Source organism: Canis lupus, chromosome X (genome assembly GCF_003254725.2).
Source record: "Canis lupus dingo isolate Sandy chromosome X, ASM325472v2, whole genome shotgun sequence".
NCBI lineage: Eukaryota > Metazoa > Chordata > Mammalia > Carnivora > Canidae > Canis > Canis lupus.
The window spans coordinates 122848230-122861918 of NC_064281.1; the positions used below are offsets into that span (position 1 = coordinate 122848230).

The following is a 13689-nucleotide window of genomic DNA, read 5'->3' on the forward strand; positions in this document are numbered from 1 at the left end:
CCTCGGCCAAGAGCCCTACACCCAAGATGGCCAGCCGGAAACTGGCCTCTCCGCGCCGATGTGGCGACGCCCGATTGGCCGGCCGGCCGCCCGCGCACCAGCTCCCGGCGGGGACCCAGCCCGCGCAGGTCCGGACGCCACGCCCGTGCGCAGGCGCACCGGGCGGCTGCATCTGTGGTCCGGAAGTGTGGCAGAGCACCCGCCCGCCCCGGCCGCGACTCTATGGTAACTGCGCGGGAAGATAGTCCGCCTATATAAGGCCTGCGCAGGCGTGGGAGCGCCTCTTTTTCCTTCGGCGCGGTGAGTAGCCGGGGTTCCGGGCTTGTCCCGTGCGCTCTCTGACTCTCTGGCCTGCTTGGAGGCCTGTCTCCGTCTTCTCTTCCGACTTTGTCTGTTTCGTTGCAGCCACTGAAGATCTGGTGTCGCCATGGGTCGCCGCCCCGCCCGGTGGTGAGTGCCCAACCCGTACAATTTGGCAGCTGAGAAAGGAGGGAGGACTGCGCTTGGCTGCTAAAAGCAGCCGTGGGGTGGGGCCTCGAGTGGAGCGCTCCTGTGCTGGGGACACACTCCACGTCTCTCCCAGTGCCTCCCGGGTCGCTTGGGATCTTCGATTATACTGTTTAAGGTCCATGCGGCTTTTCAGAGCATCTTCTGTTTTGTTGGGTGTTGGGGTGGCCGATTTTCCTTGGACTGGCTGCGCTCCGTCACTTTCGGCCTGGAAGCCACGTCCGCCTTGCATCCTTCCTGTCTTGGAAATTCGCCGCCTTAGGAAGCTCGATACCCTTTCAGGGCCTTTGTGTGCTATCCCGGTCTTATTTCCGGGCGACATGCCCGTGCCTTCTTGGGCGCCAAGGGCCGCCCTGAAAAGCGGGCTCAGTCGCCTTGTATGTCCTGCAGGGGGCGTTAGAATCTCTCCACACGTGGTCCGGAGCCCCGATTTAATGCCACGTGCCCAAAAGTCGGTGGATAGCATGAAACTGACTCACTAATACTCAGCAAATCTTCCGTGTCTTGAAGTGAGAGGGTCTTTTTTTTTGTACCTAGAAAAGTCCCCTAGGATCTGTTAGAAGTATGAGGCCATAAAGGATCAAGCGAGGTTTTTGGGCTTTTATATTCTTAGAATGGGTGTTTTCTAAGTTCTGACCACCTTGTTTTGGTTGTCTTGCTTAGATCCAGTTTCCAGGACTGGAAACCGATTGATACGTTGTTGCCCTCCCCATTCGCAGCCCTCCTTTGGTTTTAACTTAAGGGAGCCTCAAAGTGTTTATTGTTACATTCACTTGTGAACTTTAAACTTCGGTTTCCTCCCCTCTCCGCAGTTACCGGTACTGTAAGAACAAGCCGTATCCAAAGTCACGCTTCTGCAGAGGTGTCCCTGGTAAGTAGTGGGCGTGCTCCCAAACTGGTTTGGCCGCACTGACTCAATTGCCAATGGTACCCCCCTCCCCCACACACCTAACGAAGGTCTTTTCAGATGCCAAGATTCGCATCTTTGATCTGGGGCGGAAGAAGGCAAAAGTGGATGAGTTCCCATTATGTGGCCACATGGTGTCAGATGAGTATGAGCAGCTCTCCTCTGAAGGTGAGGCAGGATTCCTTAATGGCTGTCCCTTCTAGCTGCCCCCCACCAGACCCAGAACACACTGCACTGGATTTCTATTTTAATGAGTGCCTAACGGTGAGCCTTTCTGAAAAACTCACCCATCAGTACAGATATACTGTGAGTCGGGGAGGGTTACAATAAAAACGTGTGTGTTTATCTCCTCTCACTCTGTTGCCACATGTCATCACCCTAGCCCTGGAGGCTGCCCGTATTTGTGCCAACAAGTACATGGTGAAAAGCTGTGGCAAAGATGGTTTTCACATCCGAGTGCGGCTCCATCCCTTCCATGTTATCCGTATCAACAAGATGTTGTCCTGTGCTGGAGCTGACAGGTGAGCTGGGTCTTGGGTCTCTGCTTTTTCAGGTGTTTACTCATAACTTGAGGCCTTTGTTTGGCTTGATTTTTTTTCATTAGGGCAAAGAGATGGCCTCACACAGAATTCAACCATTTAATAATACAGCCAGGTTAAATTTAGGCTATGAAACGGATCTTAATGGGCCATTTTTGCCCCATAACACCACAGAGAACTGCTTTGCAGAAACAAGCACAAAAGACATTGTGACTGTCTTAGCCTCTTGGTGACAGGTGGAGGGGGCTCCTTCTGAGGGAGTAACTTTAATCCTGATGCCAGCCATCTGCCAGCAAGCAGGTAGCTGAAGCAGTCACAGGTTGGAGGGCTTTCAGATGAGCCAATGACCCCTTAGAGGAACTGGCTAGTCTGTTTTGAGTTTTCTGTTTTCTGCAGCCAATTAAGCCGACTGTGCTCTTTCTCCATGGGGGCCCAGTGTGCCATGGCTGCAAACAGTAGCCTCCTTGGTAGTGTATGCAGCCTGTTGATTGTATGGGTTGCCCTAAGGGACCTTGGAGACAGCCCTTTGTGGTCGACTTAGAGGTCTGACATAATGTTATCTCCAATCTAGGCTGCAGACAGGTATGCGAGGTGCCTTTGGGAAGCCCCAGGGCACAGTAGCCAGGGTCCACATTGGCCAAGTCATCATGTCCATCCGTACCAAGCTGCAGAACAAGGAGCATGTGATTGAGGCCCTACGCAGGGCCAAGTTCAAGTTCCCTGGCCGCCAGAAGGTGAGTTGTGCTGAAACCACCGTCCTGCCTTTGCTTGCCCCAGTGTCTAGGTTTCCTGATGCCATCCTCTTCATCTCTCCCTAGATCCACATCTCCAAGAAGTGGGGCTTTACTAAGTTTAATGCGGACGAATTTGAAGATATGGTGGCCGAAAAGCGGCTCATCCCAGATGGCTGTGGGGTCAAATACATCCCTAATCGTGGCCCCTTGGACAAATGGAGGGCTCTCCACTCATGAGAACCTTGCACCACCCGAACCCTATTCATGCCCACCAATAAATCCTGCTTCCTGTCTGTCTGTCTTTGCATCTGGATTCATGGAGGGTGGGGGGCTCTTTGGAAATCATGAAAAGACTACAAACTGGCCCTGGGCCAACAAGGAAACATTAGGAATATGGCCTAGAACATACCATCCTCCAAGTTGCCTAAATGGCACTATGATTTGGACCTGCTTAGGTCAGAAATTCAGTTCAGAATCTCTTTTCACAAATCCAGGCTGTGATGACTCCATAGGCATTGAATGCTTCTTTAGGCCAGTGCCCTGCCCCAGTGTGATGAAAAAGGGCTTGTGGCCTACAGTTAACTTGGAGCTGCTGCAAAAGTTCTCGCTGAGGACCCTACCAGAAACATAACTGGAAATGGGGAGAAGTGAGACTAGGCCTGGTTCCAGACACCTTTTAAGCCAGTCCTCTAGAAGACAGGTCTTGAAGTTGGCTCATGAAGAGTTGTGCTCAAGTTTTCAGGCAGCAGTCCTGACTCCACTCCTTCTGAGGACTCCTTTCACATCCTTGGCCACTGTGGCCAGTGTCCATTCTGATACCCAGCTCCCAACCTTAAGTGGCCCATAGGGCTTAGCAAGAAGACCTCATGGCAAGTAGTGTGCAGCTCCCCTGGGCCTGGGGATTCCGGAGTGCTGTCTGGCACCTCAACTGTGTGCCAGGTTTACAAGAGTAGCGTTGGATTCCACATCCTGGAGGAGGAAAGATACCCCCAGGAACTCTGTTAGGCCTGATGGCACGTGGCTCTGCACCCAGAAGAGAATCCTAAAGGAATCTGGCTCCAGAGCAGGGCACAGTGGTTGCAGAGGCCCCCTCTGCTTGCCCAGGCTGGGCTGTGTGCTGCATGTAAGCTCTGTGGCCCATCCTCTGACCTTTTGCAATCCTTACTAAACAGCCATTTCTAAGGTTTAAAATCCCTTTTATTTTTGGCCTTCAAATGGTTCTAATCTGTAAGCATTTGTGCTAAAATGGCCCTGATACCTGCTAGGTGGTTTTACTGAGCTGTTCCCCGAAAATTGAAACTGGGAAGGGAGAGTTCTGTGATCCCGACATCCTAATAAAGAGTCCTTAACCTACAAGCCCGCGTATCCACACAGTTGCTATTACGTGAGAAGTGTTACATCTATTTTCTGTATGCACCTGTCGCCTGGGTAACCAGCCTGAGCCATGCCTCCTACACCTGCCAGTCAGTGTGGACTGGCGGTACCCTGGGCGGAGGGAGGCTGAGCTGCACAATGGTCGTGAATGGTCGTGAACGTGGGCTTGACAGAAGGCAGCAGCAGGGCTGTTTGCAGCTACTTTGATTTATTAGATTACGAGTTTAAACATACTCTGTTCACTAGTTACTGCGTGTGTAAACTGCTTATCGGTCATTGTATCTGCTGGAATCTTAATGCAGATTCCTGTGAATCCTGTATGCAATAAAAATGGCTCTCGGGCACATCTGCTCCACATGTGTAATATCCCCAAATTTAGCTTTTTCTCAGCGTGTAAGTTCCCTCTTTGTCCTATAATAAAATCTGTTCTGTTGTGATTCCCTTTTCTGAGCCTTGCAGTTGAGCCAAAATCACCTGAGCCCCCTTTCCTCCTCCCCCAGCCCTAGAGCCTACTCTATCCCCTCTCGTGACACTAGCCAGGGGCAGAGTGCCATGGGTCTAGCCTCAGGGTCCCTGCCGCCTTCTACATTCTAATGCCAGGCAGGGGCCCAACCAAAGAACACAAACCAAAGCCAAAGAAAAGGCAGGTGGAGACGGGTTGCAGTCCAGTGGGGCAGAGCTATAGTCAGATGGAGGAGGGCTGCAGCCGAAGCCCCTCAGGAGTCTCTGGGTCCCCGGAGCAGAGAGGAGAGACCACGATTTGAGTCCCGAAGGCAGCACAGTCCTCCCATCTGTGGGTAGCAGGCCCCAGGCTGGTTCAGGCCACCAGGCCCAGCTAGGGGAGCAGGAGTAGCAGCAACAGCAACAGAGCAGCCAGGCCAAGAGGCTGGACCCTGGGTGCCGCCCGGCTCAGCTCCACTTCCACAGGGTAGTGGTCGCTGATGTTGAGGGCCTGGGGGAAGGCAGTGGGGGGACAGCGTCAGTGTCTCAGTGTCGGGCGGGGGGACCTGGCCGTGAGCCGGTCCCTGCCTCGCCCCTTTACCTCCTCTTCGTTGAGTCTGAAGCTCCTGGGGAAGTTAAAGGCGGCCGCGGAGCTGAGCAGACTCTGGCAGCGCTCCCCGTGCAGCACTATGCGGTCGTAGGCGCAGTGGGTGCTGGCCCGCACCGTGGTGTCCTCCCCGTCGGCGATCACCCAGCGGAAGCCCGCCTCGGTCCGCAGCGCCAGCTCAGCCAGGCGCTTTTTGTTCAGTGAGGCGCAGTCAGCGTTGAAGTCCCCAAGCAGGATCATGTCCTGGGCAGGGGGACAGCAGTCAGGCCCGGCCACCCAGCCATCGTGTCCCTGGCCCTCCTGTGCGATCTGGCCAGCCCTACCTTGCTCTGCCAGCGCTGGGAGACGTCCAGAAACACGTCGTACAGGGCATTCAGCTCCTTCTCCACGGCCTTCGGAGTGGTGTGCAGTGGGACCAGCACCAGGCTGGGAAGGACTGCAAGGCCCCAGGATGAGGCTCCCACCCGCTCCGGGCATTCCCCACCCAGCCTCTGCCAGTAACCAAGCCCTCAGGGAACCAGCCAGACCCCCCTGCCCGCTCCCACACAGCAGGGCCACCCTTCTTCCCTTCCTACCCTTGCTGGGAAAAGTGAACTGGGCCACGAACGGCTCCCGGGCAAAGAGATCATCCTTGTCCTCGTACACGTAGGAATCCAATACCTGTGTCTTGTGGGACCTGGGGGACCAAGGGATGAGAAGCAGTGGCCCCCCCATCACCGATTTGGCTTCGCGAGTGCCTACGTCAGAGCTGGCACTCAGCGAGGGGCCCTCCACGACTAGCCCTGTTTCATGTGACTGCAGCCTTCCTCGCCGCTTTTCCAGAACTTGTTTTTTATTGAGACATAATTCACACGCACATACCACGGAATTCACCTGTTTCAAACCCAGAATTCAGTGGCGCTTAGCACATTCACAGGGTTGTCAAACCATCGCCACGATCCGTTTTGGAACACTCTTACGGCCCGAAAGAGAAATCTCGTACCCATGAGCAGTGCCCCCCCCATGCCCCTCTGCTCCGCCCCTGGCAGCCACTGATCTGTTTTCTGTCTGTAGATTTGCCTGTTTTGGACACTTGGTGTGAATGGAAAGAAAATACTACGTGGTCTTTTGTGTCTGGCTCCTTTCCCTTAGCAGAGGTTTTCAAGGCCCATTGGCTCTGCAGCATGGCTCCCAGCTTCACTCCTTCCTGTGGCTGCGTGACATTCCAGTGCACAAAGAGACCGCCTTTTGTTTACCCAGTCAGCGGCTGATGGGCACCTGGATAGCTACTTCTGATTTGGGGCTGTTATGAGCAATCCTACATGGATGTGTTTCTGCAACCCCCCGCCCCCATTATTTGGGAGTGAATTCTAGACACGTGATTTCATCTATATAAATAGATCTCCTTACCTGACCACCCCCTTGCCCTCTCTATCCTGACCCTGGAGGGCTCCCCCCACCCCAGGCTGTCTGAAGGACTTAGGGCGGTCTCTGGAGAGCGGGCCTGCCCAAGGCCCACAGTCAGCCCCCGTCGTTGTCTCTTCCCAGGAGCTTCGGCCGGCCATTCTCAAAGAGCAGCCCAGCCTGCCCTGAGCCCTTGCAGGGGGGCCCCACATCTGAGCATGGATAGGGAAGGCCTCCTGCGGTAGGGACATGTGGGCGGGAAAGCTGGCTGGGGTAGAGGGGAGTAAGATACCAAAAGAAAACCACTGAGGAGGAAAAAAGTGCAATGAGAAGGCGAGGGCCCCAGCAGGAGGAAGGATCCTGTAGCTCTTGGGACTACGGAGCCATCTCACACACGGCCAATGCCACGTCCGCCCTGGCCGCCACCTGCGCTTACCGGTAGATGTACACGTACTTCTCCATGTATGTGTTGCGCCCTAGCAAGGGGCTGCTCAAGAAGCTGTAGAACCCGGAGTTATCAAATCTGCCAGGACAGGGAAACCCAGGTCAGGGGCCCTGAGGCTCTGGGGGGCCCTCGGTCAGACCCCCAGAGCCCTCCTCACCGATTGAGTTCTCGAAGCAGGAGGGATATAGCACTGCCAGAAGAGTCCACCACCTCCTGCAGCACCATGATGTCGCAGCGAGCCAGGATCTGCAAGACCCGGGAGGGCCGGCCCCGCTCAGTGCCAGCGACCCCAGGAGCAAGGTGGGGTCCCTGGGGAAGTGGTACCGATGCGGCTCTCTGGCTGAGGCCCCCAGACAGCACCGGGACCAGACAGGACCCGGGAGAAGCCTGAGTGCCACCCCAACCACGCCGCACCCGCATCACAGAGGAGGAGACTGGGGTCAGCGTCTCGATGTCCTCCCTCCTCTGGGCAGGCAGGGCAGGGGGCTTCGGGCGGGGGCACCTACCCGGACAAAGATGTCCATCACATGTTCCCTGGCCACCTTGGAAAGCGTCAGCCGCTGGGCATTGAAGGCACAGATGCGAAAGGCCTCAGCCCCACCGGGCAGGAGAAGCAGGAGCACGGCTGGGTAATGCATGGCTGTGTGGGCGCTGCTGGGACCTTCTGGAGGAATCCAGGTCGTCCCAGGGTACGGTGCCGGCGAGGCTCAGTTCTGCTTCTCAGAGGACATGGCATGTGGAACAGAGGAAGTGATGCTCACCCTGCCACCCAGTTCGAACCTCCCAGAAGTGCCAGCATCAGCACTGCAGATTTCCCGCCTTTGTCCCTTTGGACACCTTCCAACATCGGCACATATGGCTTGACTTCATTATTTTTTTTTATGATTTTATTTTTAAGTGGGGATCCTGGTGGTGCAGTCGGTTGGGCATCCAACACTTGATTTTGGCTCAGGTCACGATCTCGGGGTTGTGGGATCGAGCCCTGTGTTGTCGGGCTCCAGGCTCTGGGAGGAGTCAGCTTCTCTCTCTTTCTCTCTCGCTTCCTCTCCCTCCGCCCCTCCCCCTGCTCACATGCACTCTGTCTAAAATAAATACATATTTTTAAAAAAGATTTCAAAAAAAAAAGATTTCATTTATTTATTCATGAGAGGCAGAGAGAGAGAGAGGCAGAGACACAGGCAGAGGGAGAAGCAGGCCCCATGCAGGGAGCCCGACGCGGGACTCGATCCCGGGCCTCCAGGGTCACGCCCTGGGCCGAAGGTGGTGCTAAACCTCTGGGCCACCGGGGCTGCCCAATAAATACATATTTTAAAAAAGATTTTTAGGCAATCTCTACATCCAACGTGGGGCTTAAACTCACAACCCTGAGATCAAGAGTCTCATGCTCCACTGACTGAGCCAGCCAAGCGCCCCTGGGACTTCATTCTTTTTAAATATGGTAAAATACACATAGTATAGGATTTACCATCTTAGCCGGGTTTCTTTCTTTCTTTTTTTTTAACCATCTTAACCATTTTTGAGGGTACAGTTCAGTGGCATTAAGTACATTTCCATTGTGATGCAACCATCACCACCACCCATCGCCAGAATTTTTCCAACTTTCCAAACTGAAACTGTCACCATTAGACACCCCCTCTCCCCCAGCAGCCCCCCTTCCTCTCTCCTTATTTTTTTTAAAGAGATTTTTATTTATTTATTCATTCACGAGGGACACACATGCAGTGAGAGAGAGAGAGAGGCAGAGACACAGGCAGAGGGAGAAGCAGGCCCCATGCAGGGAGCCCAAGCGGGACTCGATCCCAGGACCCCAGGATCAGGCCCTGGGCTGAAGGCAGCGCTAAACCGCTGAGCCACCCAGGGATCCCCCCACTTTTTTTTACATTCCCACCAACAACAGGTCACAAGAGTTCAACCTCACAGCTAATTTCAACTTCTCACCACCATTATCAACAGGAGGATCGCCTTCACACCTACCTCCCTGCTGCTGAGATGATATCTCCAAGACAAACTCCCACCAGTGGAATGGCCTGGTTCAAGGGCATATAGCACCGGAAGTGATCTCAGCCAGGCCAAATCCCCCGCGGCAGTGTGTGATGCACCCCTTTCCCACAGCCCTGCCACCACCGGACAGCCCCTCTTGCTCATCCTACCAGCTGAAGCCCCCTCTTTCGGAGCGTCTCTCGGCTGATCTTTGGTGCAGATGCACCCAAACTTTGTCGTGTCATTGGGGTTCAGCCCCCTCGCTTGATCCCCATCTGTGTCATTGTCATTTAAGCAACATAAGTCCCTCTACTTCTGTCTGCCTGTTTCTCTCTGTCACCTTTGTAGCCAAACTCAAGGGGTTCACCACTTGGGGTGCCCCAAATTGAGCAGAACCCAAGGAAATGTTGAAAGCAAAGAGGTTTCAACTTTTTGTTACAAGGAGATATGGAGATAAATCTCAAAGTACTGTCTCCCCCTGAGGCTAATACAGGAAGCTTTTATCCTGTATCTTAGCGGGTGGGGCCAGGGGGCTTACACAGGCACTTCTGGCTCAACTGTGCGTGCCTAGCACGTCGACATGCTAGTGCATACAACGTATGTTCAAAACATGGAATAAAAAAATTTTAAAAAATTAAAAAAACAAAACAAAACATGGTGGAAAGCTGTGCCTATAGGAGATTTACTTTAGGAGAACCCAGGAGAGGGGGATCCCTGGGTGGCTCATCGGTTTGGCGCCTGCCTTTGGCCCGGGGTGTGATCCTGGAGACCCGGGATCGAGTCCTGCGTCAGGCTCCTGGCATGGAGCCTGCTTCTCCCTCCTCCTGTGTCTCTGCCTCTCTCTCTCTCTCTCTCTCTCTCTCTCTCTCACACACACAAATTAATAAATCTTTTTTTTTTTTTAAGAAGGAGAACTCAGAAGAGCTTTGGCGCTCAGCTCCAGTCTAGCTCAGACTGGCTCACATAAGGCGCGATTGGGGCAAAACCCTTGTAGCAAGGGCCTATGGGGTGGAACGCCTAGTTAGTTGGGTCATTTCTTGGCTGGAACTGTTGACTCTGCAAAAGGAATCATATTCGTCCTCTGCTTTTGTCCCTTGCCCCCGTCCCTTCCACTGATAGCGTTCAGCACTCTTCTTTATTTTTATTTTTTTTAAAGATTCTATTTATTTATTTATTCATGAGAGGCACACACACACACACACACACACAGAGAGGCAGAGATGCAGGCAGAGAGGAAGCAGGCTCCATGCTGGGAGCCCGACGTGGGACTCGATCCCGGGTCCCCAGGATCACACCCCCGGCTGAAGACGGCGCCAAACCGGTGAGCCACCAGGGCTGCCCCTTTTCTGTATTTTATTTTTATTTTTATTTTTTATTTTTTAAAATTATTTGATTTTATTTATTCATGACAGGCACACAGTGAGAGAGAGAGAGAGAGAGAGAGAGAGAGGCAGAGACACAGGCTCCATGCAGCGGGAGCCTGACGTGGGACTCGATCCTGGGTTTCCGGGATCGCGCCCTGGGCCAAAGGCAGGCGCTAAACTGCTGCGCCACCCAGGGATCCCCCTTTTCTGTATTTTTAAAGATGACTTTCTTGGGCAGCCCGGGTGGCCCATTGGTTTAGTGCTGCCTTTGGCCCGGGGTGTGATTCTGGGGACCCGGGATCGAGTCTCACGTCGGGCTCCCTGCACGGGGCTGCTTCTCCCTCTGCATCTCTCTCTGTAATAAATAAATCTTTTAAAAAAATAAAGATTAATTTCTTTATTTTAGAGAGAGAGCACAAATAGGGAGCAAGAGGGAGAGAGAAGCCCAAGCAGACTCCGCACTGAGCACAGAGCCCTACTCGGGGCTCAATCTCACGACCCTGAAGACCCGAGATTGGGACCTGAGCTGAAACCCAGTAGGACGTTCAGTCGCGGCGCCACCCAGCCGCCCCTTTCAGCCCTGTTTGAGTCACTTCCCAGTGCATTCCAGCTGCCACTTGGTCACCTCCCCCGGGGGCTCACTGTGTGCCTCACTCAGGCCCTGTATGCCTCTTTCGCCCCGTCTCTTCTCCGTTCCTCCCTCTTTGTCATAGGGTCTCTGCGTCTCCTTCACGATCCTGGCTGGCCTGAGTGCCCGTCTCTCCCGGGCCACCTGCTCCGTCACTCATGCTGGCTTGGGTGTCCTGCCCTGGTTACTATTCTGGGATGTACGGTGGACATTTGAGCAGCCTGGGGCTGTCAAGGGAAGGCTTGGGGGTTCTAGGGTCAGGGGTCCCCTCCCCCCCATCAGGGCAGAAAGACCCGGAGTGAGTCTCCCGGCTCTAGTCCACAGCGCAGCCCCGGCCCCCAGCCCCCAGCCTTGGCCCCAGCCGCGGGGCTCCCGTCCCCTCTCACCGCAGGCCTCAGGCGGGGGTCACCCCCCCTCCGCCCGCAGGGCCCCCTACCTACTCAGAGCGGCCGGTATCCGCGCCCGCGGAGCTGTGAGCAGATCGCAGCACCCCCGCGGCACCGCAGCGCCGTCTGGGCAGGCCCGGGTGGGGGAAGAGGAAGAGGCCGGGCCGCCCCGCCCTTCCTGGCGCTGGTGTGCCCCGCGGGCCGGCGCCCCGGCTCCACCTCCGCCCCCCACGTGGAAGCAGGCGCCGGCGGCCGCGGCTGCGGGCGGTGACAGGCCTGAGTCCGTCGGGGCACCAGGCCAGCGGCTGCGCCCGTCCCCACGGCTGGGCGATCGCTGGGAGCCGCCCGCGGGGGACCGCGCCCCAGACGGGGAGGCTACAAGGCCGGTAGCCCGGGGCCCGTGGGCGCCTGCTCTGTCGCCGTGGGGACGACCCGGGCACTCCGGGGACTCTGTAGGCCGGCGGCGGGTCCTCGCCGTTGATGGCGGCGCAATCGCGAGGGCAATGTCCCGTTGGCAGCAGCCGTGGGCCTTAGCACGTTACGACTGCCACGGCGATGAGAAGACTCGAAAGCCTTTTTTTTTTATTTATTTATGATAACACGCATAGAGAGAGAGAGAGGCAGACACCCAGGCAGAGGGAGAAGCAGGCTCCATGCAGGGAGCCCGATGCGGGACTCGATCCCGGAACTCCAGGGTCACACCCTGGGCCCAAGGCAGTCAGTCGCCAAACCGCTGAGCCACCCCGGGATCCCCGAAAGTTTTTTTTAAGATTTTATTTCTTGGGATCCCTGGGTGGCGCAGCGGTTTCGCGCCTGCCTTTGGCCCGGGCGTGATCCTGGAGACCCGGGATCGAATCCCACGTCGGGCTCCCGGTGCATGGAGCCTGCTTCTCCCTCTGCCTGTGTCTCTGCCTCTCTCTCTCTCTCTCTGTGACTATCATAAATAAATAAAAATTTAAAAAGAAAGATTTTATTTGTTTATTCATGAGACACACAGAGAGAGGCAGAGACACAGGCAGAGGGAGAAGCAGGCCCCCTGCAGGGAGCCCGAGGTGGGACTCGATTCCAGGACCCCAGGGTCACGTCCTGAGCCCAAGGCAGATGTTCAACTGCTGAGCCCCCCAGGTGCCCCTTCTAACTGGTTTTTATGTAGAAACTCACTCTTTGGGCCTTCAGCCCAGAGCGTGATCCACCCGGGCTGCTTCTCAAAAGTTTTTTGGTTTTTATTATATTTTAAAGATTTTGGGCAGCCCGGGTGGCTCAGCGGTCGAGCGTCTGCCTTCAGCTCAGGGCATGATCCCAGGGTCTCGGGATCCAGTCCCACATTAGGCTCCCTGCGAAGAACCTGCTTCTCCGTCTGCCTGTGTCTCTGCCTCTCTCTCTCTCTCTGTGTATCTCTCATGAATAAATAAATACAAATTAAAAAAATATTTTGGGGATACTTGGGTGGCTCAGCTATTTAGTGCCTACCTTCAGCCCAGGGCGTGATCCCAGAGTCCTGGGATGGAGTCCCACATCGGGCTCCCTGCATGGAGCCTGCTCTTCCCTCTGCCTGTGTGTCTGCCTCTCTCTCTCTCTCTGTGTGTCTCTCATTGATGGATGAATAAAATCTTTAAAAAAAAGATTTTAAGTTATCTCTATGCCCAATGTGGGTCTTGAACTCAGGACCCTGAATTCAAGGGTGCATGCCTTACCGTCTCAGCCGGCGAGGTGTCCCTATTTCTTATTTTTTTTTAAAGATTTTATTTATTTATTCATGATAGTCACACACAGAGAGAGAGAGAGAGAGAGAGAGAGAGGCAGAGACACAGGCAGAGGGAGAAGCAGGCTCCATGCACCGGGAGCCCGATGTGGGATTCGATCCCGAGTCTCCAGGATCGCGCCCCGGGCCAAAGGCAGGCACCAAACCGCTGTGCCACCCAGGGATCCCCTTATTTCTTATTTTTGAAGCACAGGTGGATTGACCTTAAAAAATGTTTCCAGGCTTAGAAAAAATAAAGAAGAAAAATATAGCCTGCTGAGCGGATCCAGGGCTCGCTTCTGCGGTGCTGACCATGTTCAGACCATGTTCTGGAACTAGCTCAAGGCCGTGGGGGACAACACTGGAAGTGCACTCAATGATACATAGTATTCTGTGATCCTAGGCCTGTGTTGGAAGATCCATCACATACTACACATAACACATGTATACACGTACCGCACAAGCCTGTAATATTGCAACGGTGGCAACTGTGTGCGGACGGCAGGTAAAATCACACAATGTATCATAATATGCACGTAAAGTACACTGTGTAATATAAAATGCTACAAGACCGTAGGAAACGGTTAATTCCACGATGTGCACTTAGTCTCAACAACAACGAAGGGGGCCGCGGGGTCCGGTAACGGCGCCGC

General features: G+C 54.7%; 2 protein-coding genes and 1 non-coding gene across 14 annotated transcripts; 2 read left to right on the forward strand and 1 right to left on the reverse strand.

The window, feature by feature from the left end:
- The first annotated feature begins 277 nt into the window (after positions 1-277).
- RPL10 (ribosomal protein L10) lies at positions 278-4498 on the forward strand. 4 transcript variants are annotated; one of them, XM_049107051.1, is made up of 7 exons: positions 287-300; positions 406-454; positions 1320-1378; positions 1475-1582; positions 1797-1935; positions 2525-2687; positions 2772-4498. In XM_049107051.1, exons 4-7 carry the CDS (start codon positions 1546-1548, stop codon positions 2922-2924), a joined length of 492 nt encoding a protein of 163 aa, XP_048963008.1. In that variant the 5' UTR covers positions 287-300; positions 406-454; positions 1320-1378; positions 1475-1545; the 3' UTR covers positions 2925-4498. The 4 variants fall into 4 exon arrangements, with proteins under 4 accessions (XP_025316357.1, XP_048963007.1, XP_025316359.1 ...); XM_025460572.3 differs by having other exon boundaries at positions 278-450; XM_049107050.1 differs by having other exon boundaries at positions 281-447.
- Positions 2344-2477, forward strand: LOC112668604 (small nucleolar RNA SNORA70). The gene has a single exon (XR_003141736.1). It is a non-coding gene; the product is annotated as a small nucleolar RNA SNORA70 (small nucleolar RNA).
- Positions 4251-11506, reverse strand: DNASE1L1 (deoxyribonuclease 1 like 1). Of its 9 annotated transcripts, none has more exons than XM_025460570.3 (8): positions 11350-11506; positions 7444-7653; positions 7095-7183; positions 6929-7015; positions 5685-5785; positions 5433-5545; positions 5104-5352; positions 4251-5013 (listed from the first exon to the last, which is right to left on the reverse strand). In XM_025460570.3, exons 2-8 carry the CDS (start codon positions 7573-7575, stop codon positions 4897-4899), a joined length of 888 nt encoding a protein of 295 aa, XP_025316355.1. In that variant the 5' UTR covers positions 7576-7653; positions 11350-11506; the 3' UTR covers positions 4251-4896. The 9 variants fall into 9 exon arrangements, with proteins under 9 accessions (XP_025316355.1, XP_035567327.1, XP_048963003.1 ...); XM_035711434.2 differs by having other exon boundaries at positions 7444-7650; positions 11350-11495; XM_049107046.1 differs by having other exon boundaries at positions 11346-11490.
- Between the last annotated feature and the right edge of the window lie 2183 nt (positions 11507-13689).

Coding starts and splice junctions, on each gene's coding strand:
- RPL10 (XM_025460572.3), top strand. CDS start 428: ATGGGTCGCCGCCCCGCCCGGTG. Junction 451..1,319: donor GGTCGCCGCCCCGCCCGGTG/GTGAGTGCCCAA, acceptor CCCTCTCCGCAG/TTACCGGTACTGTAAGAACA. Junction 2,688..2,771: donor AGTTCCCTGGCCGCCAGAAG/GTGAGTTGTGCT, acceptor ATCTCTCCCTAG/ATCCACATCTCCAAGAAGTG.
- DNASE1L1 (XM_025460570.3), bottom strand. CDS start 7,575: ATGCATTACCCAGCCGTGCTCCTGCTTCTCCTGCCCGGTGGGGCTGAG. Junction 5,786..6,928: donor AAGTACGTGTACATCTACCG/GTAAGCGCAGGT, acceptor TTGGTCCCCCAG/GTCCCACAAGACACAGGTAT. Junction 5,546..5,684: donor GTTCACTTTTCCCAGCAAGG/GTAGGAAGGGAA, acceptor GGGGCCTTGCAG/TCCTTCCCAGCCTGGTGCTG.